At 40.5% G+C, this 24,645-nt stretch overlaps 1 protein-coding gene across 1 annotated transcript in view; it reads right to left on the minus strand.

Annotated features, from left to right (window-relative positions):
- Positions 1-4,177: 4,177 nt before the first annotated feature.
- Positions 4,178-24,645, minus strand: part of LOC143714536 (integrin alpha-X-like) — a gene marked incomplete at its 5' end in the record, with an annotated part of 29,397 nt that continues 8,929 nt past the window's right edge. The window contains 16 exons of the mRNA XM_077205768.1: positions 4,178-4,475; positions 4,595-4,705; positions 12,778-12,891; positions 12,990-13,100; positions 13,351-13,437; positions 13,702-13,797; positions 13,955-14,033; positions 14,137-14,223; positions 14,336-14,415; positions 15,328-15,426; positions 19,834-19,975; positions 20,093-20,166; positions 20,262-20,393; positions 20,926-21,089; positions 21,210-21,355; positions 21,445-21,578. Coding sequence (XP_077061883.1) covers positions 4,392-4,475; positions 4,595-4,705; positions 12,778-12,891; positions 12,990-13,100; positions 13,351-13,437; positions 13,702-13,797; positions 13,955-14,033; positions 14,137-14,223; positions 14,336-14,415; positions 15,328-15,426; positions 19,834-19,975; positions 20,093-20,166; positions 20,262-20,393; positions 20,926-21,089; positions 21,210-21,355; positions 21,445-21,578 — 1,740 coding nt within the window. The remainder of the gene's footprint in view (positions 4,476-4,594; positions 4,706-12,777; positions 12,892-12,989; positions 13,101-13,350; positions 13,438-13,701; positions 13,798-13,954; positions 14,034-14,136; positions 14,224-14,335; positions 14,416-15,327; positions 15,427-19,833; positions 19,976-20,092; positions 20,167-20,261; positions 20,394-20,925; positions 21,090-21,209; positions 21,356-21,444; positions 21,579-24,645) is intronic.

Genomic DNA, 24,645 nt, shown 5'->3' on the forward strand with positions numbered 1-24,645 from the left:
CAATACACCGTCCTCCAGTTCGGCCTGTCTTTGGCACCCTGTACATTTACGAAGTGCATGGATGCGGCTCTCGCCCCCTTGAGAGAAAAAGGGCTGCAAATTCTGAACTATTTGGACGATTGGCTGATTCTAGCACAGTCAGAGGTAGAACTGTTATCTCACAGAACAGAGCTTCTCAGTCATCTAGAAAGCCTGGGCCTCACGGTCAACTGGACCAAGAGCTCATTACTGCCCAGTCAGTCAGTTTCCTTTCTAGGAATAGAACTGGACTCTGTGGCTATGACGGCCTGTTTATGAACACAGCGCGTGCGCAGTGTTCGACACCTGGCCGCATCTTTCCAGGAGGGCAGCATCGCTTCTCTGAAAACATTCCAGAGGATGCTGGGCTGTATGATATCAGCTGCGGCTGTGCTTCAGCTGGGCCTGCTGCGCATGCGCCCGCTAAAGCGCTGGCTGAACGCCCAAGTGCCTCACCAGGCTTGGGTTTCAGGCTGCAGACGGATCAGAGTGACTCAGAGCTGCGTTTTGGCTCTGCAGCCCTGGTTAGAGGCCGAATGGTACCAGCGGGGAGTGACAATGGGAGCTGTCTCACACCGAATGGTCATCTGGCCGGACGCCTCCAACTTAGGATGGGGCGCCCTCTTCGAGGGCAGACTGGTCTTTGGCCTGTGGTCAGACCAAGAGAGACGCTTCCACATAAACTGTCTGGAAATGATAGCGGTCGAGAACGCGCTCAGGTGCTTCCTCCCGTTCATACGGGACCACCATGTGCTAGTCCGCTCGGACAACATGTCTGTGGTGTCCTACATAAACCGTCAGGGCGGTGTCAGATCCAGAAGTCTCTGCCATCTGACAGAACGCCTTCTTGTATGGTCTCAGCACCTCCTGCGCTCGTTGAGAGCTGCGCATGTGCCAGGCCACCTGAACGACGGCCCAGACAAACTATCCAGGAACTACGTTCCCCCAGGGGAATGGTCCCTGCACCCCCAGACAGTCCAGTTACTGTGGCGCCTTTTCAGCAAAGCGAAAGTCGACCTGTTTGCGTCAAAAGACGATGCTCATTGCCTGATCTTCTTTTCAAAGACCGAGGATGCGCTGGCCCAAATCTGGCCCAGCCTCCCACTTTATGCTTTCCCTCTGGTCTCTCTGTTACCACAGGTTATCATGAGGATCAGGCAAACGCGCCACTTGGTGCTCCTTATAGCTCCGCGATGGGAGAATCAAATCTGGTTCCCGGAGCTGATGCAGGCCGATTCCGGAGAGGAGAAATCTCCTCTCTCAAGCCCTTGGCTCAATCTGGCATCCCCATCCAGAGCGCTGGTGTCTGCACGTATGGTTAATCAACGGATACCCGTTGTCCTGCCAGAAGGAGTGATGAACACGATTATGCAATCCAGAGGTCCCTCTACGAGGCGGCTTTACATGTCTAAATGATCTCTGTTCTCCACATGGTGCGCTGATAGAGTTCTAGACCCACAAACGTGTGGGGTCCCATGGTTGCTTGGCTTCCTTCAAGAGCCGTTGGATATGGGCAGGTCCCCATCCACGCTTAAAGTATATGTGGTGGAAGTTGCAGCGTTCACTGAGTCGACGCGCGGTCAGTCAGTAGTAAGAAACGAGCTCGTCATCCGCTTCCTTAGAGGAGCCAGAAGGATGAATCCCCCGCAACCCCCGTCGGTTCCCATGTGGGATCTTTCATTGGTCCTAGAGGCCTTGAAAGCTTTCCCCTTTGAACCGATAGACTCCGTGGACCTAAAGTACCTCTCGCGCAAAACCGTTTTTCTGACAGCTCTGTCATCAGTTAAACGTGTAGGGGATTTACACACACTATCTGTTAGCGCTGCGTGTCTTGAGTTCGGGCCAAAAGACTCTATCTTGAGTTCGGGCCAAAAGACTCTAAAGTCATCCTCAAGCCAACGCATGGTTATGTCCTTAAAGTGTTGGGCACTCCCTTCAGAGCGCAGGTAATTTCTCTATTCGGCTCTGCCAGCATCCGATAGTAAGGGCGATGTTAATCTCCTCTGCCCTGTCAGGGCGCTGAGGGCTTACATTACGCACTCCGCCCCTTTCAGGTGTTCGGAACACCTCTTTGTCTCGTTTGGTGGGCGCACCAAGAGTCTCGCCGCCTCGAAACAGAGCCTGTCAAGATGGATAGTGGAAGCTATCACATCTGCTTATATGTCTAAAGGTCTGCAATCCCCATTGGGTATCAGGGCGCTTTCCACCAGAGGTGTGGCCTCGTCGTGGGCTTGGTCCAGCGGAATTTCCATTCAAGACATTTGTGAGGCGGCAGGCTGGGCCTCCCCATCCACATTGGTTAGGTTTTATAACCTGGAAGTTCCCGCCTTGCAGGCTAGACTTCTGTCAGTATGAGCGGTGTGTATGTCCTGCCCAGATTTATCATGCGCAGACTACTCTTACGCGACTTTTAGCTCTCCTGGTTGAGATGCACTGTATAGTGAATATTTATATGGACCGGCAGCGCCACTCTGTATACCCTATATGTGCTTATAACATGTGCTGGCACGCATTGCTGGCCACCTGTTTCCCACTTATCTATGTTCCCCGGGAATCCCTGGGACTCATGAAGTGGATGCTGGCGCGCACGGCATTGACAATGGATTCCCGTGGCGTAAGCAACTTACGCAATACGAGAGAACCTCTCGTAAGAGAACGTACTCGGTTACATGTGTAACCTCGGTTTTCTCTAGAAGAGGGAACGAGTATTGCGTAACCCGACCGTGTAGGCGCCAAGAACGAGTTTCGCTTCAGCTGATTAAACCAGTGATGCAGCTCCCGAGCCTGACTTTTATAAAGCCACCCCCATTTTGGCAGGCTGTGACGCGTAGAGGGCGCGACGTCATGCATAAGGCTCAGTGGTAGGCTGCAGCAGTTGCTGCAGGGCAGCCAATAGGCACGCAAGATAGCCTGCTCTAGGTCTGCTGGTTGCTGCACTGCATTGACAATATATGAAAAATTAAGGATAATTTTTGGCTTCAATATCTCGAGAAAAGATGACTTTCCAGGTAGCGTAAGCAACTTACTCAATACTCGTTCCCTCTTCTAGAGAGAACCAAGGTTACGTATGTAACCGAGTACGTTTTCTCCGGTCAGTTTTTTACCGGGCCAGTCAGCGAACAGAGGGAGTGGCTGAGAACGATGACGTTGATGTCGTGCGTTATTTTGAGTTGTAGTTCAGTAATGCCAGCAGAGAAAGATGCGAGCGAAGCCATTCGGTCCGTTGTGGCAACGCTGCCGAATATCAAGAAGTTAAAGCCGGAGCAAGAACAATCTTTGCTTAGTTTTGTTGGTGGCCATGATGTTGTGGCCCTCCTCCCCACGATGTTCGGGAAAAGTTTGATTTTCCAGCTCGCTCTGTTAGTCGTGAATGAGTTGGCGAAGGCGAACGCTTGGCATTCGTCACGACCAAACGTTAGCGATTGGTTATGGCAGATCCAGAGTGACTCTGGGCAGATCCAATAGTTTTAGACTTCAATAGAGTCCCCGCCTACAAGGAAGTTAACGCTTTTCAATGGAGCGGTGCCAGACTCTTTGTACAAATAAAATGAAATGTACGAGAGTCTGGTGGGACCAGGCTAGTTGAGGTCAGAAGACTGCGTGTGAAAACACACTGGATGTTCTACTATAAACTAGCTGATTTATAGTAGAAAATTAACTTGTACTTCTAATGATATGAGACAGTGACACTGTTTTTCATGTTTCAATGTTTAATTTTCAATGTTTAATTTTATTTTAAACACAAATTGAGGTATGCATAAATAATGACACAAAAAAAGTGTAATGGATAATACCAAAATTATTTAATTTTGGCTTTTGTTGTTTTCCTTACCAACACTAATGCCATTTTAAATATACCAATATTGCAAAAAAAAGCTAAATAAACAATATCTTCATATAAAGCAGAAAGCATTAAACATTTTCAAAATCTATAGAAATGTGATAAGAAAACAGAATAAAAAGTAACAATAGCAACAAGGCAATTGCAACTTTTTCTCTCACAATTCTGACTTTTTTCCCCCTCAGAATTGACATATAAGATCACAATTACGAGTTACAAAGTCTGAATAGTGATTCTGAGATAGAAACTTGCAGTTGCAATTTTATTTTTTTTAAATGTCAGAATTGTGAACTGACATTTTTTTTTTTCTGGAACTTAAGAACTGGACTTAACTCGCAATTCAGACTTTTTTCTCACAATTGCGAGTTTATATCTCTCAATTTTGACTTCTTTCTCGCAACTGTGACTATCAAAAACAATGTGCATGTGAGAACAAGGTCATCCAATATCTCTGCTATAGTTCACACTCACAGTCATTATCAGTTTTCATAGCAAAGAAGGAAGTAAAATATTCTAACTGTTTGAGTGCACACTATTGTGTCATGTTTGGCTCTCCTCCTGCACCGCCCTGCGCCTCCTGCAGCAACTGCTTGTACTGGCTTTTGAAGAACCCAGCCTTGTAAAGGGAGAAAATATGCTGTCATAAACTGTATATGCTGTAAGCATTGAAACATATAGATTTGTAGACAGGTGAAAGTGCCAGTGATTGAAACTGATGTTATGATGGTGGTATACTTTATAGAGAGCCGCTGTGATGAGAGCCAGTAGCAACAGTCCTCCTATTACTCCTCCAATGATCTCTTTGGTCAGGTTCACCTCCTCATACACCTCCACTTGAGTGTTAATCTACAAAGTGGAACAATTGAATTTTAAAATGAAGTCAGAAGTGATCTCAGTGTAACAGGAAGTCCTCCTCTTTTCTCCAACACAGATGTTCCATGTCGAACAATAGAGACATTATAATTTGATAACATGATTGTTTACTATGTACATTCTTTTGTTATAATGCATCTATTTTTGTGCATGTATGATCCACATCCCTGTCTCTTGTGCTGTTGTTGTAATCCGTTTTAAAATGCTATGTACTACCATTAAAAAGTTTGGGGTTAGTCAGATGTTTTTTTAAAGTTATTATTCCTTTAATTCAGCAAGGATGCATTAAATTGATCAAAACTGACAGGAAAGACATTTGTAATATTACAAAAGATTTCTATTTAAAAAAAAATGCTGTTCTTTTAAACTTTCTATTCGTCAAAGATTTCTGAAAAACACGTAGTGGCACAAATGTTTTCAACTGATAATATTAAGAAACCTTGAGCAGAAAATCAGCATATTAGAATGATTTCTGAAGGATCATGTGACACTGAAGACTGGAGTAATGATGCTGAAAATACAGCTTTGACATTACAGGAATTAATTTTATTTTAAAATATAATAAAATAGAAAACTGTTCTTTAAAGGGACATTGTGTAGGAATTTCTCCCATCTAGCGGTGAAATTGTATTTTAAATTCAAACGAATTGTGCTCTCCAGCGCCTCACTTTTCAAATGCGTGTTGCATCTACGGTAGCTGTTATGTACCAAAAAGCTATGACAGGATGTCTTCTAATAGCACTTCGTCGAGTTTTCCTTCGGGTGAACAGGTTTGTTATTTCAAACAAACTGCAACTTACTTGACCCTTTTTAATAATATTTCACAATATTACTCTTTTTACTGTATATTTGGTCAAATAAAGTGTTGGTGAGCAGAAGAGACTTTCAAAAACATAAAAATATTCTTTCAGACCCCAGACTTTTGAACAGTAGTGTAAGCACTTTTGGTATTTACACAGGAAGTAGATCTGTGTGAAAGAATGTTGTAAGTGCAATTGTCAATATATTTGCAAGAAGCAAAAAGAGAAAAGTATGTGGTCTGAAAAAGAAAGAATAAATCATAAATCAACAAATCATGAACTATAAACAGTAGACTGTCGTTATAGATTACTTCAAACAGAGCTAGGGATGCACCGATACCATTTTTTTCAGAATCGATCCGATCCCAAAAATTCTGAGTATCGACCGATACCGATACGATACCAGCGCAGTTTTTTTTAAATCAAGTAGAATTTATATAACTCTCTTGTGTGTTGTACTGATAATCACTCTTTTGCGTGTTAAACACAATCTACTTAATACAGACAACTTCATTATAAAGATAAACAACAAATAAAAAAAAATATATGATCATAATCTATGACAAAAATGCTATTATAAACTAGATTAGTGGATAATTCAGCAGTACAATTTAGTCTAGAAAAATCATGAGTGCACAATAATTCAAGAAAGAACAAGAAAGGCTATTAATAATCTTTCATTGCGTCACTATTAGTGTTGTATGTAATGCGTTACAAAGTAACGCATTACAGTAATGTAACTACTTTTTCGGGTAAAAAGTAGTGTAATGCGCTACTACTGAAAATTTGGTATTGAAACATAATTCCTTTTTCAATTCCGCACAACATTACTTTTCTCAGGGACAGATTTGACAGCGACACTGTCTCCTCAGCTGCGCGCTTGCAATAGTCACAAGTTCCACATGGTACGTGACAGAGGCTGGTAGCAGAGCAATCAATTCTGTGAATTACACTGCTAAACCAAAAGTTATACTATCCACCGGATGAAGAAGGGTTGGCTCTCCACAGAACATAAAATATTCATTTTATTGTATTTTTTGTGTTCGCATTTATGAGGAAAGAAACAATGTTATGGACGTAACAGTTCTTCGGACGTAACCGCTCTGAAAGCGGCACTAAAAGACTGCTTTAAAACTTTCACAGAGACCTCAAACAGGCATTTAAAACACCAAATATTAAGGATTGGCATATCAAGCAAAATAATATTCGATGATTGCTCAAAAATCGTACCTCTCCCCCCACATGCTTACCGTAAGACGGCGTTCGTTCAAATCCCGCTCTAATAAATATTAAATTTCTCTGTATAGGCCTACGTGTTGTAGCCTAGTCATTAAAGAAAACGATTAAGTTTCATATGTTTAAATAAAATAATTTATTTTTTAATTTCATCTATGTTGATTATATGAAAAGTGAAAAGCATGCATGAGTAAGATCATAAGATGCGCAATCGGGAGACAAATGGAGTGGGCAGACATGATTTTGACCACTTCATTAAGTTTGTTTTTTTAGAAAGCCTTTCTTTTAAGTGAATTATCGTTTTGTATTAATTGTATCTTAATTTTAATTAATGTTTCATCAACCAATTGTCTGGATTTAATAAATAAGTAGTAAATATAGCAGGCAATATAATCAGGACTTCTCAGGAGCTCTGTGCCGGCACGTGAACTGAGCTCGTCTCATAAATGAACCGAAACTCCGCGTATAAGCTACTTGCCTCAAAGATCTGAGAAATATATAGAAAGCTTGAAATGTGTACTTTAAAACAAAACTATTCAAAAGGAAAGAAAACAGACTACTCTCTGCTTATGTAATCCGTATGAAATGTGCATTTCTCTCTGGCGCGTTCACTACTAAGAAGATCGCGAGTCAGCATCGTCAACTTTATCTTTGCAGACGACACTGACGAAACTGAAACATTTGTTAATTAATACACAATTAAAATGTCTCCTTGCTATACTTGACATAGGCCTATTCATAATCATTACTTTTGATAATGATTCTTATCATTCTTATAAGAATGATTCTTTTCTTTGTGACATTTTTCATGAATGCGTCACCACCGCTCAATAGTTAATATTGTTCTTTGGTGTTCAGTTTATACAGGTTTTTCAAATGTTATTTAAATAAAAATATATTTTTTTCTATCTCAACATCTCTCTTTTTTTCTATTTTTTTTCTTCTAGTATTTCAATAAGTAGAGATCATAGTAGAATTTTATGTAGGCCTACACATTGGGTTCTGCCCAAAGTCAAGCAACAAAAAAGTAACGTAAAAATAACGAGTAACGTAAAAAGTTACTTTCCAAAGAGGGTAACTAAGTAAAGTAACGGATTACTTTTTTAAGAAGTAACGAGCAAACACTACTTTTTAAAAGTAACTTCCCCAACACTGGTCACTGTATTATGATATGAAAGGCTGCAATACAGTGCGGCACAAAGCGCTTATGCGCATCCCGAGCGCAGAATGATGCGCTTGAAGCAACATGGAGTCAGCGCGCAGATCGTCGAGTCCGCATTGAAAAGTTCAAAGCACTAAGGAAAGACATACGCCCGTTTCACACATACTCCGTGTGCAGTGCGTATGCGGTGCGTGTTGCGGTGCGTATACGGTACAGGAGCAGCTAGCACTATAGTGCTTTCACATATGCTGCGTTTGCAGTGCGCTACTGATCCGCAGTTTCTGTGTGCCACAAAATCAAAAATGGCTAAGTAACTTTGACATTGTTCATCCCATACAAAAATGTAATTTATGGCCATATATGTAGGCTACTTATATTTTTAAAAGTATGACATATATAGACCCACATAAATTTGACTTATCTGAGATCACAATATACTATGCCTGCAACATATATGAAAATTTATGTGTCCAAACATGAAGAAAATATTTGAGTTCATCCATATATGATACCATATATCTGCATATATTACAGTATGGTTTCTCGCATATACACTCACCTAAAGGATTATTAGGAACACCATACTAATACTGTGTTTGACCCCCTTTCGCCTTCAGAACTGCCTTAATTCTACGTGGCATTGATTCAACAAGGTGCTGAAAGCATTCTTTAGAAATGTTGGCCCATATTGATAGGATAGCATCTTGCAGTTGATGGAGATTTGTGGGATGCACATCCAGGGCACGAAGCTCCCGTTCCACCACATCCCAAAGATGCTCTATTGGGTTGAGATCTGGTGACTGTGGGGGCCATTTTAGTACAGTGAACTCATTGTCATGTTCAAGAAACCAATTTGAAATGATTCGAGCTTTGTGGCATGGTGCATTATCCTGCTGGAAGTAGCCATCAGAGGATGGGTACATGGTGGCCATAAAGGGATGGACATGGTCAGAAACAATGCTCAGGTAGGCCGTGGCATTTAAACGATGCCCAATTGGCACTAAGGGGCCTAAAGTGTGCCAAGAAAACATCCCCGACACCATTACACCACCACCACCAGCCTGCACAGTGGTAACAAGGCATGATGGATCCATGTTCTCATTCTGTTTACACCAAATTCTGACTCTACCATCTAAATGTCTCAACAGAAATCGTGACTCATCAGACCAGGCAACATTTTTCCATTATTCAACTGTCCAATTTTGGGGAGCTCTTGCAAATTGTAGCCTCTTTTTCCTATTTGTAGTGGAGATTAGTGGTACTCGATGGGGTCTTCTGCTGTTGTAGCCCATCAACCTCAAGGTTGTGCGTGTTGTGGCTTCACAAATGCTTTGCTGCATACCTCGGTTGTAACGAGTGGTTATTTCAGTCAAAGTTGCTCTTCTATTAGCTTGCATCAGTCGGCCCATTCTCCTGTGACCTCTAGCATCAACAAGGCATTTTCGCCCACAGGACTGCTGCATATTGGATGTTTTTCCCTTTTCACACCATTTTTTGTAAACCCTAGAAATGGTTGTGCGTGAAAATCCCAGTAATTGAGCAGATTGTGAAATACTCAGACCGGTCCGTCTGGCACCAACAACCATGCCACGCTCAAAATTGCTTAAATCACCTTTCTTTCCCATTCTGACATTCAGTTTGGAGTTCAGGAGATTGTCTTGACCAGGACCACACCCCTAAATGCATTGAAGCAATTGCCATGTGATTGGTTGATTAGATAATTGCATTTATAAGAAATTGAACAGGTGTTCCTAATAATCCTTTAGGTGAGTATATGGACAGCATTATGTATAAATATGTGACATACATATTTGTTTCCCACATATTTAATAAATGTATGTAAACATACATGCATGTGATACTTATGCATTGAAATAAGTACATATATGCATATATACATATATGCGTCTTACATAGCCTATATTTAACATTTATGTGCATATACGGGAAAATATATGGCACTTATTTTTTGCTATATTTTGTAATATAGGTTTCATATATGTCTATGTGTTTTATATATATGAATTTTGTATATATTCTCATAAAGGCAGCAGACATACATGGGCACTGTAATTTACTTATATTGACATATGTTACATTTCTGTATGGGAAGACATTGAAACAGTATGAAAATTAATTTTAATCATTGTGATTCTTTGTTTTACATGTAGTTTCCCCCGATCCCCTCCCAAAATATATATCATGTATTTTTTGAGGGGAAAGAAATCATAAATGATGGCATTTTGCCACTTTTGAGACTATAATCATACGTTTTAGTTTTTCTTGACCCTGTAGGCTGATTTAGTAACTGTAGAACACATTAACTGTAATTATGCGTATATGATGAAATTATTACAGTTTCTTGTCAATCTATGTCTATTTTAATGTGAACAATGCACTGCCACTTTAATTCAGCTTAAATTGTGCAGCCAGCTAAAATAGACTCGTGCGGAAACGATCTCTGCACTGCTGTATACACACCACACCTGGAATGGATCGCCGGACCGCACCCGCGTGCAGTGTGAAAGCTAGTAGCCTCTGTATCTGGATAACCGGTCGTATTTCTGTTTCCTGCATAAATTAGGTCTGTGGCACGACACCAGATTAAGAGAAAAGATGATACAAATTAAACAATGTCCCAATTGCTTTCACTCACTCACTTTACTTTCAATCTCCAGTTATTAGATCAAATACATTTTTTTGAACGAAGGAATACTTCCAGAGTTGATCATACAAAAATAACTGGGTTGATCATGTTAAAGTCACATTGATCATCTGGGTTTAAGCTTAGCTTGCAATGACTATATTGACAGAAATGGGAGATTGATAAACACGCTGAAACAATAAAAACTTTCAACATTTAAAACATTAAAAAAATTCCGATTCCGATTATTCCTCTGGCGAAGCAGCGTGCAGCTCTTCATTAAGATCATGACTGACTGTGATTGTACAGGCGATCGCCTCGTTCAGATAATGTTGCAAAATTAAAATGAATAATGACACGCATAGTATATCATGTAAGTCTAAATAAACTGTTTTAAAGATTGACGTTTATTGTAAGGTTCAAATACGTTTAATTTCTTGTCTAAACTGCGTCTGGTCATAATTTTCTGACAGTCACGCGGGGAGACTGGGCGGGGATTTATATGACGTCCACCTGTGAATGCAGACAGGATGGCTGGATTGCGTTTACATTATACTGAGATCCGATCACAATGCGTCCTCGACTACCTCCGAACCTGGACACGCTGATCGGATAACATTCTGATCAAATGTGCGTTTACACTTGTCCCTTCAATGTGTATGTGGACAACATCTGGATACAGGTGGCATGTTAATGCCAAGTGTAAACGCAGCCATACTGATGCGTAGTGTATTATACAGTATCTATTTATGCAATAGGCCTATGTCACGAAAAAATTGAAGACTGGAAGTTCGTCGTTTAGTGGGTATACGGCTCTTCCGGTTAGCTTTTTACAATGGCGGAGTCCGATAGATACCGCTGGACCAAATCTCTCTGCAACCTGCCTGAAGTCACGTATGGCGATGTGGTTCGGATGGTGAATGAAAACTCTCAAGTGGAAACGTCAAAACTGAGGAAAGGGTACAAGTTCTTCTGGGGGAAATTCATTTTGATAAATGATGAATGTAGCACAAGCACAGCAGGGTTACGCAACACTCGTTCCCTCATCTAGAGAGAACCGAGGTTACGTTAGTAACCGAGCGTCGTTCTCTTACGAGAGTACTCTCGAGTTGCGTAAACTAGCTTTTTTCTTGAGAATACTAAAGAGGTAAATGATGCTGAGCAACCCGGTACACTACAACAGCTGTGGGTGTAGCCTGTCGTTGTTATAGCTCTAGCCGTTCACCAGTAAGGTAAACGTTTCTATGGTAACAGCGAGTTGGACCAATCATCAGACGTTGCTGCTACGCTTAGGATTGTGGGTAGTGTAGTTTTTTTTTCATAAGATCGCGGATAAAACACGTTTTTCTTAAAACAAGGTTGATTTCATACGAACTTATAGCTTCTGCAGGAGCAAAAACCTTTGTTTCACAACATCAAAGCTCGTGGTCAGTCTACCTCGGATGGTTTAGACATTATGGCTGATAATCTAAATCTGATAATCCTTATCAAGAAATACTGTTGACCGGAAGTTCTGTATCCCTACTCCACATTCCGGAAGCAGGAAGTGTGACATAGGCCTCTAGTTAATTGAGCCTTTTGTTTTAACAGTTTTAAATTTCAGTTACTGTGCGCGTGAAGAACAATTATAGTACTCTGACTATAGGCTACTCTAGTGTTTTGATCTAACAGACACCCGGTAGAAAGTAACATGATTAAGTTACAGCTATACAGTCCAGCAATATACAGTTGTTTTATGCAAAACCATAGACCTTTATCTACAGATCAAGTATAATAATAGTAACGTTGAATCATCTTGGAGAGAGTTTCATCGTGTTGACTGTCAAAACCGAACGCGAAGCGCTGTTTGAACGCTGAATGAAGAATGACTGACAGCCGCAGTGGAGGGAAAAGTTTAGGGGATCTTAAATTTAATGACTTAAATGTTAATTTCTATCTCACATTATACTATATAATGGCTTCAGAACACTTGTAATATAGTGCACAATAACTTTATGGTGCTTTATAATGTTTTTGTGCCTTTTCTGGGCCTTAACAATAACACAATAGTATACGCGCAATATCGGATTTGGATCTGCCTCGTCTGACCGATACCCGATCCGGCAAAAATGTCAGTATCGGATCGGTGCATCCCTAAACAAAGCACTGTTAGGAGAGCTCTTTTTACAGTCATTAGACTTGACATGAACAATCTCTGAATTACCTGGACAGACGGTGCAGTGCGTAGAGAATCAGAGGAAAAGAAAACGTATTTGCTCCCGTCATAATCCAGAGACGCTGAACTGACCAACTCAAAAACAGCAGACTTGAGTCCAGTCTAAGAGAGAAACAGATCATGACAATAAGTAATGATCAAACTGTTATGAATATATATGGTCTGTTCTGTGATATGAATTTGCTTTAAAAGTCAGATACCTGCTCAATCCATCCAGAGCTCACATTGCCAAATATATTATAGAGTTTCCTTTCATTCTTTATGAGAGTGACATCACAGCTGAACACGGCACACACCGCCACAGAGCAGTTCTGACACACACACATACATACACAGAGAGAGAGAGAGAGAGAGAGGGAGATGGAGAGAGAAACAGAGAGAGGGGGAGAGGGAGAGAAAGAGAAAGAGAGAGAGAGAGAGAGAGAGAGAGAGAGAGAGAGAGAGAGAGAGAGAGAGAGAGAGAGATTCATTAATGTATGTTTAACATATACAACAAATAAATCAAATAAATTGTGGAAAAAAAATAGGTAAAGCAAAACAAAATTCAAAAAGTGTCCTCACCATCACACGATGATTTTTTATAACGTCCAACAACGTAAAATTGGTGATAACAGGCTTCGTAATGTTCTCGTTGTTACAGCCAGATATCTTTAAAAAGAAAGAAAGAAAGGAAATCCCATTTTCTGTCAGCAAATGCCCTCTTGTAACTGAGGCCCTCTGGTTCAGAACCTCTGGTTTCAAAATAAAGTATATACTGTACGCTTTCCTTGGTGACATTTTAAAACAAGTTTCTGAACAATTATGGGTGAAGGATGGGATGCCGTTTTTCTTCCTTACATCATACAGAAATTATTAAATTAAATTAATCAGTATACCCGTATGGCCTGTGAGATGAGAAATAAATTCACACACTTGCAAATTTGTATTAGTCCAGATGTCAATATCACCAAGTTTCACTGGTACTCTTATGAAAACTTTGAAAGCTAATTCTCTGAGTTCATTCTGAACCTGAAAGAGAGAGAGAAAAAAGAAAGAGTTTTGTTCAGGGTGGGCATTTTAACATTTTCTTCTGTTGATAAAATAAATCCTGTTAAAATCTGTCATTCAGCCTTTTTGAAACTATAAAACCTTTTTGATAATATCCTTTAAGATACAGAATTAATACCTTTATTATCTGCTGGACCGGTTTCATAAGATCACTTTTCCCTGAAGTAAAATTTATGTGGATGGTGGAATTTTCATGCCTTTCATTTAAAATGAAGAAAGAAAATCACAACATTACAATATAGGATAAAGATTTTTTTTAAATTATTATTTCTATACAGAAATGTGGAGCAGAGCACTAACCTTATCATGGCAATATAGATGGCATATTTAACATCAATGGTTTTCTGTTTGTTAAACTCACTGTCGTTTGAGTGTTTGTCATTCCCACTGTGAAAGATGGAGGTTTTGTTTATTAGTAGCATTTATCTGTTCCTGATGAAATGATCATGTGAGAATCCTCCTAGAGCTCATGGTAAAGCACATAAAGATGATGTCATACCTCGTGACCGCAGCAGTAAACCTCACATTTTGGCCCAGTGTACTTTCTTTATTAATACTGTATGTAATATCAAACACAACCTGGAATTTGAACAAAAAAGCCAGAATAAGACAAAATTTTGGACTAATTAAAGTTGTTGTAAGTCACATATCAATGTAACATGTTGACCAGTCGCACACCCATGAATGTTGCTCTGGATAAAAGTCTTTGTTAACTGTCTAAGTTTAGTCTAGTCAGTAAATGAAAATATATAAGCATGCGAGTAGAGCTGGACAATAAATTTTTTATCAATTATTAAAGTATAAATTATTTATAATTATTATTAAAGTATTTTAATCATGATCATGATTTCTGCTTCTCTTGATACATTAAGAATAATCGCTGTGATATTGTCCCGTTGGTTTTATTTTCCTCAAAAGTTTCATTTTTTTTATTTAATTATGATACTACTTTTACATTTTCATTATCTTGTATCAGTCAGAAGCCTCCAAGAGCTTTCATAGTTGGGGTTGCCAGAGGTCAAGAGTTTAAATCCCCCAATCAGAGCTTTCCTCTTAAATCGATAAATTATCCAACAAGTGTTTTACTTAATCTTGCTAACTTGAAAACCGTGCGCTGATGATCTGAAAATACAGGCAAACATGTATGTTGGAGTTCAGCGATCTCCATTGTGATATTCAGCTCTAATGAATGAATAAACTGAATGAATGATCATCAGTGACTAAATCTGTTAGAAAACATTCTAGGGGACTAATTGTAATAAATCCAAACATGAATCTCGACTATAAAATAAACTCTGTCTATGAGTTGAGGTTCTCTTGATTTGTGCTTGCGTTTAAGTGCAATAATTCTCATGAAATGTAAACAGAAATGTCTCAAATGAGAACAATTGTGATTAATCATTTATTGGCAAAATAATGATTTTCAGTTTAACCATTAACATGCATTCCTCCACATTAGCAAACGTGCGTGTCAGGGGTGTGATTATTGACCTGTGTGTTTCCCTTGAGGATGGGTGTACTGATCTGGCATTTGGTTTCTCCCAGTGTAACTCCTCGCTCAGCATCAAGAGATACACACTCCACTCTGCCCTGCTCATACACGCGTTAATCATATACAGTATTCACACACACACACACACACACACACACACACACACACACACACACACACACACACACACACACACACACACACACACACACACACACACACACACACACACACACACACACACACACACAGCATTTAACTATGAAGGTAAAAGACTAGCAAAACTCGAGAGCACGTAGATGTGAATTTGAGAACTTGTACAATAAATATTCGTACTTGTACAATAAAATGTACACTCACAGCTCCAATGTGAAAACCTGTAAAATAAAAATCTGAAGTTGAATGTTGAAATTTGCACTCGCAGACAATAGTCACAAACTTGTATTCTGAATTTGAAGCTGCAGACAAGCCGTCACAAATGTGTAAAATGCCATTCACAAAATTACAATGACAGACACAAACTTGTAACATACAGTATTTGCTCTTATTCTTACTTTAACACTCGCAGTACAACCTCAGGTGGGCACTTGCAACTTCTCAAATCTGTCACTGCAATTTCAAATTTTGCGCCTTGACTTTTGCTACTCTTTTCGCGATATATTAGATGCAAGCCTAACTTGTGCACTTGCAACCAAAATCCTTTTAGGCAAGTCATGCCAATCGGCCACCATCTTGGCAACGCCTCCGAGCAGCTATTTTGGACTAACAAGACCAGGCTCCTATCTAAATGAATGGGCAGAGAGTCAGAACTGCACTTTCACTGGTCACCGGGCCATAACAACTGCATGTATAGAAACAGCAGTAAAATATGATAAGAATCGCCGAAAAAGTTTGATGACTTTTCCCCAAAATAAGGTTTAAAGCGCCTTTTCCCAAATACAGGTTATACTTTCACTACGCATGCGCAAGGGTTCTCTCCCTCTGACGTGCGCGAGCTACACGGTTTGAAGCACAGTATTTGCGAGCTCTTGCTCGCTCGCTCTAGATTCCGGGAGATTTGAACTAATTTGCGGACATCATGGAGCCGCTATCAATATGGGGGAGACTCCCGGAACTTGGGATGTCTGATTTTACACAACTCACACATTGCATATCAAATCTGCCGCCTTTTCAAACAGTAATGTATTTTCCGCTGTCGCAAACCTCAACTGTGCGCATGCGTCAGTGGAACCAGACGATAGGCTTAAATGTTTCCCGGCTTGACTGTTAAAAGCAGACGATTGGCTTTCCAGCGGGAGGGGCGGGACATGTGCATACAACCGCCATCTTTGGCGTTACGGGTTTTGCCTATATAATTGTATTGAGGATTGAGGAAGTGGCATGTCTCAATATAAATAGTCTCTGTTGCAACTCAGTGGTGGCGAGAGGAAGGGGGGCGGGAGCGGGGGTGTTCAAAGGAGCCGTTTTATTGGTTGGCGCCTTGCCAATGAAATGGGACTTCTGTTATATGTGATGTCACGAAACTCGTGTGATAGACTTATATTAAAAGTAATAAATGATATTATCAAACTCAATTAACAACACCATGCTAATTAAGCATAGCCTACTATGTACAGAAAAGCCGATGATCCCAGAATATGACAAAAGAAAGCAAATGTGTGTTTAGTGCAAATAAACTTGCTTGGAGTCATCCAAGATGGCGCCGGAGATGGCTGCCTCGGTGTGCCGCTCTCCAGCTATTGTGTTGTTTTTGCTCGTTTGTCCTGTGTTTAGTCATTATTTTCCTATCAGTTTCACCAAAGACGAACTACTGGACATTAGGAAACACACACCAGAAAACTTCTATACAGTTTTTATTTATTCAGACGTTTTGCTGGACATTCTCGTCGGAGGGGCAGTGGTGTTGTTCAAACGCGCGGTCAGACACAAACGAGGAAAGCGAGCCGGCGCCCTGGTTAAACTCCGCGAGCGCGGCCTCCGCACTGCACTCCCCAGCATTCATCTCGCGAATCTCCGATCCATTCCTAACAAAACGGACGAACTTCTTCTCCTCACAATTATTAACAAGGATTTTTCTAACTCTGCTGCTCTGTGCTTCACTGAAACCTGGCTGAGTGAAGCCATACCAGACAACGCAATACATCTGCCGGGCTTCCAGCTGTTCCGAGCGGATCGCATCGCAGAGCTAACGGGTAAAACGAGAGGTGGTGGATTGTGTTTCTACATTAACGAAAATTGGTGTTCAGATATAAGATATGCAAGATATGCTCTCCTAACTTAGAGACCCATTTCATTAATTGCAAACCTTTCTACTCACAACGGGAGTTTTCCTCTTTCATTCTTGTGAATATTTAGATCCCTCCAGACCCGTGCGTGAGCGCGGCGCTACAACAGCTGGCTGAACAAATAGCTGAAACGGAACAAAGGCACCCAGACTCTTTTCTAATAATTCTTGGGGATTTTAACAAAGCAAATCTTTCCTGTGAACTACCAAAATACAGACAGCACATTACATGTCCCACAAGAGACAGTAATATACTGGACCACTGTTACACCACAATAAGGAATGCGTATCATTCCGTCTCACGAGCAGCTTTAGGGCTCTCTGATCACTGTTTGGTTCATCTCATACCGACCTACAGGCAGAAACTGAAATCAGCTAAACCTGTGATAAGGACTGTTAAAAGATGGACTAATGAAGCAGAGCAGGATCTACAGGCCTGCTTTGAGTGCACTGATTGGACTGTTTTTGAAGCTGCTACCAACGATCTGGATGAGCTCACAGATACTGTAACATCATATATAAGTTTCTGTGAAGATACATGCATTCCTACCAGGACATGCTTATCATTCACTAATGAATGGGAGTAGCCACTCCCAGACACTACGTCAGGTCTGCCAGCCAATTGGGGCTGGCGTAATGTAATAGGGCTTCTGAGGAATACGCGGAAGGGGCGTATCCCATAGTGAGACACCTCACTTAATGCTATAAGAGAACCGGGGTTACGCAAGTAACATATTAGGCTTGTTCGACTTCATGCAGCTCTGCGCAGACCGATCGGCGGCAGACTTGACGCAGTGCATGCCGGTTAGAAATTTTGTCCGACTTGATACAGCGCCGACGCCACGTGACTGTGACGTATGCCATCAAAGTACCGCGAGAGCGATTCGAGAGTAGCCGGAGAACTCAGCCAGCGCAGCTTCTGAAGAGCGGCTGCTCTGGGCTGCACGAGCTCTGATGACGACACAGCTGTTCCACGATTGGCCGGATTCACCGCATGACAACGATCACGTGCGTTTCGTGTTTATTCGGTTTATTCTCACACCTTTAGTTCCACTAAAGCTCACAAATCAGTTTTTTTTATAACAGTAAACACTCTTTTCATGTAGTCGCGATGTATTGTGTTATGTTTATCAAAATAAAACTGATTAAAAAACGTTGATTCCACTTCATTGATAGTAGCTGTAGGCTTATGTTGAACTTTATTCTTGTTCAAACAAACGCTGTATGAAGCAGTACATAAAGTATTGAATGAAAATGTCTCTGAAACATCTGTGTATTTGGCAAATATTGCATTTATTTCACTTCAGCTGTGCTAAAGTATACAAACACCACGTGAGCGGTCACTACAGGAACCAGAAAGTGTCCGACTTCACGTCTCCGTTTGCAGCTCCTCCCCGCCTGCACGCGGCTACTCTCGCCGATCAGTTACATCCAGCCGCAGCCGATGTCGAACACACCTATAGTTTCAGATCGTTCCCAAGGACGCGGGTTTCGTGACCTCATCACGTATAACAGAAGTCTCATTTCATTTGCTAGGCGCCAACAATAAAACGTCTCCTTTGAACACCCCCGCTCCCGCCCCCCTTCCTCTCTCGCCGCCACAGAGTTGCAAGTGCACAAGTTAGTTTTGCATCTTATATATTGCGAACAGAGTAGCAAAAGTCAAGGCGCGAAATTTGAAATTGCAGTGACAGATTTGAGAAGTTGCAAGTGCCCACCTGAGGTTGTACTGCGAGTGTGAAAGTAAGAATAAGTGCAAATATGTGTTACAAGTTTGTGTCTGTCATTGTATTTTTGTGAATGGCATTTTACACATTTGTGAGGGCTTGTCTTCAGCTTCAAATTCAGAATACAGGTTTGTGACTATTGTCTGCGAGTGCAAATTTGAACATTCAACTTCAGATTTTTATTTTACAGGTTTTCACAATGGAGCTGTGAGTGCACATTTTATTGTACAAGTACGAATATTTATTGTACAAGTTCTCAAATTCACATCTACGTCCTCTCGAGTTTTGCTACACTTTTACCTTCATATTTAACTAACATTCCATTTGGTACATGGTTTAAAAATATTCAACTAACACTCCATATTTTTAATGTGGCTCTGTTATTTTAAGTTTTATTTAAAAATGTATTGCATCTTCAGTGTTTTATAGCTATTTTGCTTTAGGAACTAATTGTTATCATTATTAACTAATGTTTACCTGTAAACTATGTTTACCTGTTTAGATGTGAATCTCCTATAGGAAAGTCCAAAGGGGTATTTGAGGGTAAAAAGAGTGTTGTATGAGTTTTCTCCTCTGTTCTCTACAAACACTGTCACATTGAGCTCCTGCATTATTCCAACCTCTATATTTGTAGATCTGGATCACAGAAACCAAAGAGAGATATATAAATACTTTCATAAGCATCAAGATGGTTCGGATTTATTAATTTCTTGCAATACTTCAGTTCAGTAACAGAGCAAATGGTTTGCTCACCCAGAGAAATTGAAATCCATTCGAAGGTTGTCAACACACACATTATCAGTTCCACAGTTTATCTCAAAATCCAGCTGTAAAATAAAGTGAAGGAACAGAAAAATTCATTAATTATTAATTTGTGATGAAGTTAAGCTAATTTCTGCTCTTAACACAGATGAACTCTTACATTGTGGTCTGTGGTGGTCTTTATCTCTGGCATCAGTACTGGTCTCAAATTTCCCATACTTCCTGATGGAAGACCCTCAAATGTGAATGTTATCTGATTAGACAACGGATTCAGAGCATCTTCTGAACACGCCTTATGGAAACGAGAAACAATAAGAGATTTTAATAACAAAAAACTCTACGATTATACTTGGGTCACTCTTGTTATGCACTTGATTCTTGCAATGTCCCCATCATATTTCTTAAAATGTTGAATATAATATTAAACTCAACATTTGCAGTTTTATCAGTGAAGTAGACAACATATAGATCAATGGCTCTTTATTTCCATCCGATCAGATTACATACTGTTTGACATCCTGCTAATTATCTCGCCACTGTGTACATAATCAAGTTATAATTAATAGTTTGTTTTGTTTAAATGTTTTTATTTAGAATTTAAGCAGAAGATCATTTGTATCTACAGTTTTTTTAATGCAAACACTATTAAAGTTAAGTTATGACAAAAATGCATGAAACAAAGATAATTAATGAAGTTTGAATTCCTGAGGTATAAGTATAAGAAACAGGAATTACCCTTTTAGGGCCAAATTTTAGCCTAGATTCATCAGATTCACTGAAAATCTACTCATAAATGCAAAACAAAAATGACATTTGATGCTTACCTCTATAAAAAAAGCATGACTTTTGCATACTTCCTGCAACTCAATGTTCATCCCATCACTGAGGAGCCGGTTTTTGAGTGAGAGGTTTTTGAGTGAGAAGTATGCACGATATTTTTGTCGCTTGGCATCCAGAATTATGGTATAATTAATATTTGCAGCCAACCCTAGAAAACATGTTTGAACATAAAAGCCCAAAAATATTAGCAATGCAACAATCTGGGATTTCTAGAGCACCATATGTGATCTAAGAACACAAAAACTATGTAATTATATTATGAATATACCTTTTATGCTCTGTTTGTATCCTCTCATGTGGAAGCACACAGTCAAGTCGTTTTTCAGAGGACTAGTGCAGTCTGTTTGGTCAACGGTTTGAATTTTGGTTGGGTTGTAAGTTACTTTGGTTTCCAAGAGCATGATGGGTCTGGACCTGAACGAGGCACATATAACACATATGAATGATTATGGCTGAAACACTGTATTTGTATATATTTTAGTTCTTTATAAAAGAAAACAGACCTGAGAAGCAGAACTGCTCCCTTGGACCCAACAGCAATGTCAGGGAGGCTGTCTTGAGTCTGGTCTAGAGACGACTGACTCAATGAAATCCCAAAGAACCGCAAACCTGGTTGCACAGATGATCCAGCAATCCTCTGTTTCATTCAAGAGGGAATAAACCGATAACAAAAATATTAGAATGAGTCTATCAAGTGTCTCGTGGTAAAGTATCTATGACATAGTCATGAGTAAAGTAATGCAATAAACAGGGGTGATACTAGAATAAAATCCTGAGCCTGAACTTTTTTCCCTGGGACAGATGCGTAAGGGCGAGTTTATCCTCCGCTAATTTCTGACACAAAGTGTTCTCTGACACTTCTAGTCTTCTTATATTGTTGTCATATATTTTTGTTATTATTTTTTGAGAATGCAAGACACACACAAACACATGCCTATCTTCATAACTCTTTTTAGTTTTTTGAATTCGACCCAAATCCTAAAGTTCACTTGCACTGCACTGCAATGTATTTTTTTCATGATTAATATTGCATTGCAAAATAATGTGTGCTGGTCAACTAGTCTAAAATTAAGAAACCCCTAGAAAACAGTAGAACAAAACATTTGTACATTTAATATAGTTCTACTTAATTTGTTATTCCAATATCCAAATATGATAGCCTACTTGATAAAAAGAAAAGAAAAAAGTGCTTTTATTTGAGCCGTGCTGTCTTTGCATTTGAACATTGCACATTTTAAACAGGACACGCATTAGCTGAATAAACGTTATCCAATACAAACATACTTATAGAAAATAGTTTACAATGAATAGACAGGAGTCCTGTCACAGGAACAATAATAGTAAAACGAATCACTTATTCTAAAAAGAATGTCAAATATATGTTAGAAGAATCTGACATAGGGCTGTGTTAATAGTAAAACGTCCGTCATTTAACGAATTTTAAAAACACGGGATGGATAATAAAAAATGCTTTCTGGCATTTTGACAGAAAAAAAACAACAACCAAGAACAAAACAGTTCGTAAATATTCATTTTACAATTATCTCTCTCTGCGCGCGGTCTGTGTTTGTGAGAGAGAGAGCTCGCGCAGCACTGATACAACGGTTTCTTATCCATAAGTAACGCGCTAGTTTTCATACAAAATTATTATGTAACATAATTAGGTACTTTAGTTATTATAACACAATAATGTAACACATGCAGGCTACGTTTCTCAACACTGAGAATGAATAAATAAACGCCTGTTTGCAGACTGTTATCAGTAAATTAATCCACAAATCACAGCGCTTTCATAATCAGTAAGCCATAGCGATTTTAATTTTATTTAGATTTATTGTTCATCACTACTTAAACATTTTATAATTTGCATGGCTGTATGATGTCTTCATCTTATCTGAGTGACATGAATGACGGAGTATTTTAAGATAACCCATGCGATTGCGATCACTCCGTGTGATAATAGAAACCAGATTAAGTTAACTCAATACAATACTTCAACTTTCCACATCCACCCCAGCCTGTTTACCTTAAGGGAGTCAGAAGTACCGTGACTACTACTGTCCTCGCTTATGAACTCAGTCAGAGGCGGCCGCGGGAGTGGAAGCGGGATCGAGCGGGATTCTTTATTGCTGTGGATTTTCAGTCTCTTTTTAATGATAGGCCTTACGCATCTGTCAATCATACCCGCTTGCTATTTGGGGAATGAACCCAGCGCTATGATTGGTCGAACTCCGCTTTTTTTTCTTTCTTTTTTTATTTTTTTTGCGCAGACACGTCTGTACGCCGGAAATCCGGCGTGGCGCCGGAGCGCTATCAGGCCTGAATAAACCAGGGTGAATAAATTAATTTCCCTCGAGCTGCGTCAAGCTGTGGGAACGCCCCTGCGTTGTGCGTCATGAAACACGTATGGAATCAGTCCAATGGAGAGACGGAACGTCATAGGCGAGTGACGTCATCGACCAGGAAACTATAAAGCACCCCCAGAACACAAGCGCGACAGCTTCTATGCCTTCAGTAAGCGCTATATGTGGATCTGTCTCAAGTGTTTTTGTCTGACACTAAGCAGGGGTTTCACTATTTCAAAAAACTATATATATATATATATATTATATTGAGAGACAATGACGACCGAACAACATTTTGGAAGTGTGTTCCTCCCTGCTCGCGCTATTTAACGGGCGGGGATACACACAACCTATGTGTTGTTTGTTTGGGAGTGCAGCATTCCCAGTCAGCTCTCGAGGGGGCTGATTGTGAGCATTGTGAGCGTTTGCCTCTTAGAACGCTCCGCTCCCGCCGATCACTCTTTGAGGAGAGTGGTTCGGTTCGCGATCCCCGCGGATCGGGTCCCGCTTCTGCCGAGGCTGAGCGGCGACGTCATACGTGGGGATCATAGATGGATCTAACAGCGGGGCTTGAGACGGGCTTTGCCCTATCTCAGCCCTTACCTGTTAGATCCAGTGCCTCAGTCTCGGGTTCGGAAGCACGCTCTGCGGTTTCTTCCGCCCGAACTGAGGCCCCAGTACTGCAACTATCCAGTTCCGAGGAGCTGGATGTTGTTAGAATTGATGCGGGAGATATCGACGATTCGCCATCTCGTTCTCCCGAAAGTGAGGAGCTTATGGAGGTGCTCACTTGTGCTGTTTCTAAATTAAGCATTGAGTGGCCAGCTGTTAGGCAGGAGTCTAGAGAAAAATCTAAATTAGATGAAAGATTTTTGCCTTCCCGTTCTCAACCTCCACGCCGGTGCTTGGCCTTCTTCCCTGATCTCCACACAGAGGTTTCGAGATAGTGGAAGAAGCCAGTGTCCTATCGTATTTTTAGCCCTCAAACTTCCACTTACTCAAATATTGTGGGGGCTAAATCTCATGGTTATGGGGCGATGCCCAAAGCAGAAGAGGCGCTTGCTAGTCATCTTTCTGCCGAGGCTGCATCCACTTTTAAAACAGAACTAAGTAACTTTTTTACCTTAACAGAACAGCTTTGGAGTCATTGTAATGTTTATATTACTGATTTTGTGTTGAATGGTGGTCGTCTCACACCCCCCTTGTGCCTGTGAGCCACAAAACCACCCTTGCGACCGGCGGGCCGCCGGCCTCAGTGTTAGGAAGTATCGTGTGATATCAGGTCTCTCGAGGTAACGAATTGCTTTACGGCACTGCACGCGTACACGCCCCCATCCAGGATACGGCTAGCTATAAGAA

This window comes from Siphateles boraxobius, unplaced genomic scaffold (genome assembly GCF_051911475.1).
Source record: "Siphateles boraxobius isolate OS27281-9 unplaced genomic scaffold, OSU_SipBor_1 55, whole genome shotgun sequence".
In the NCBI taxonomy this organism is placed as follows: domain Eukaryota; kingdom Metazoa; phylum Chordata; class Actinopteri; order Cypriniformes; family Leuciscidae; genus Siphateles; species Siphateles boraxobius.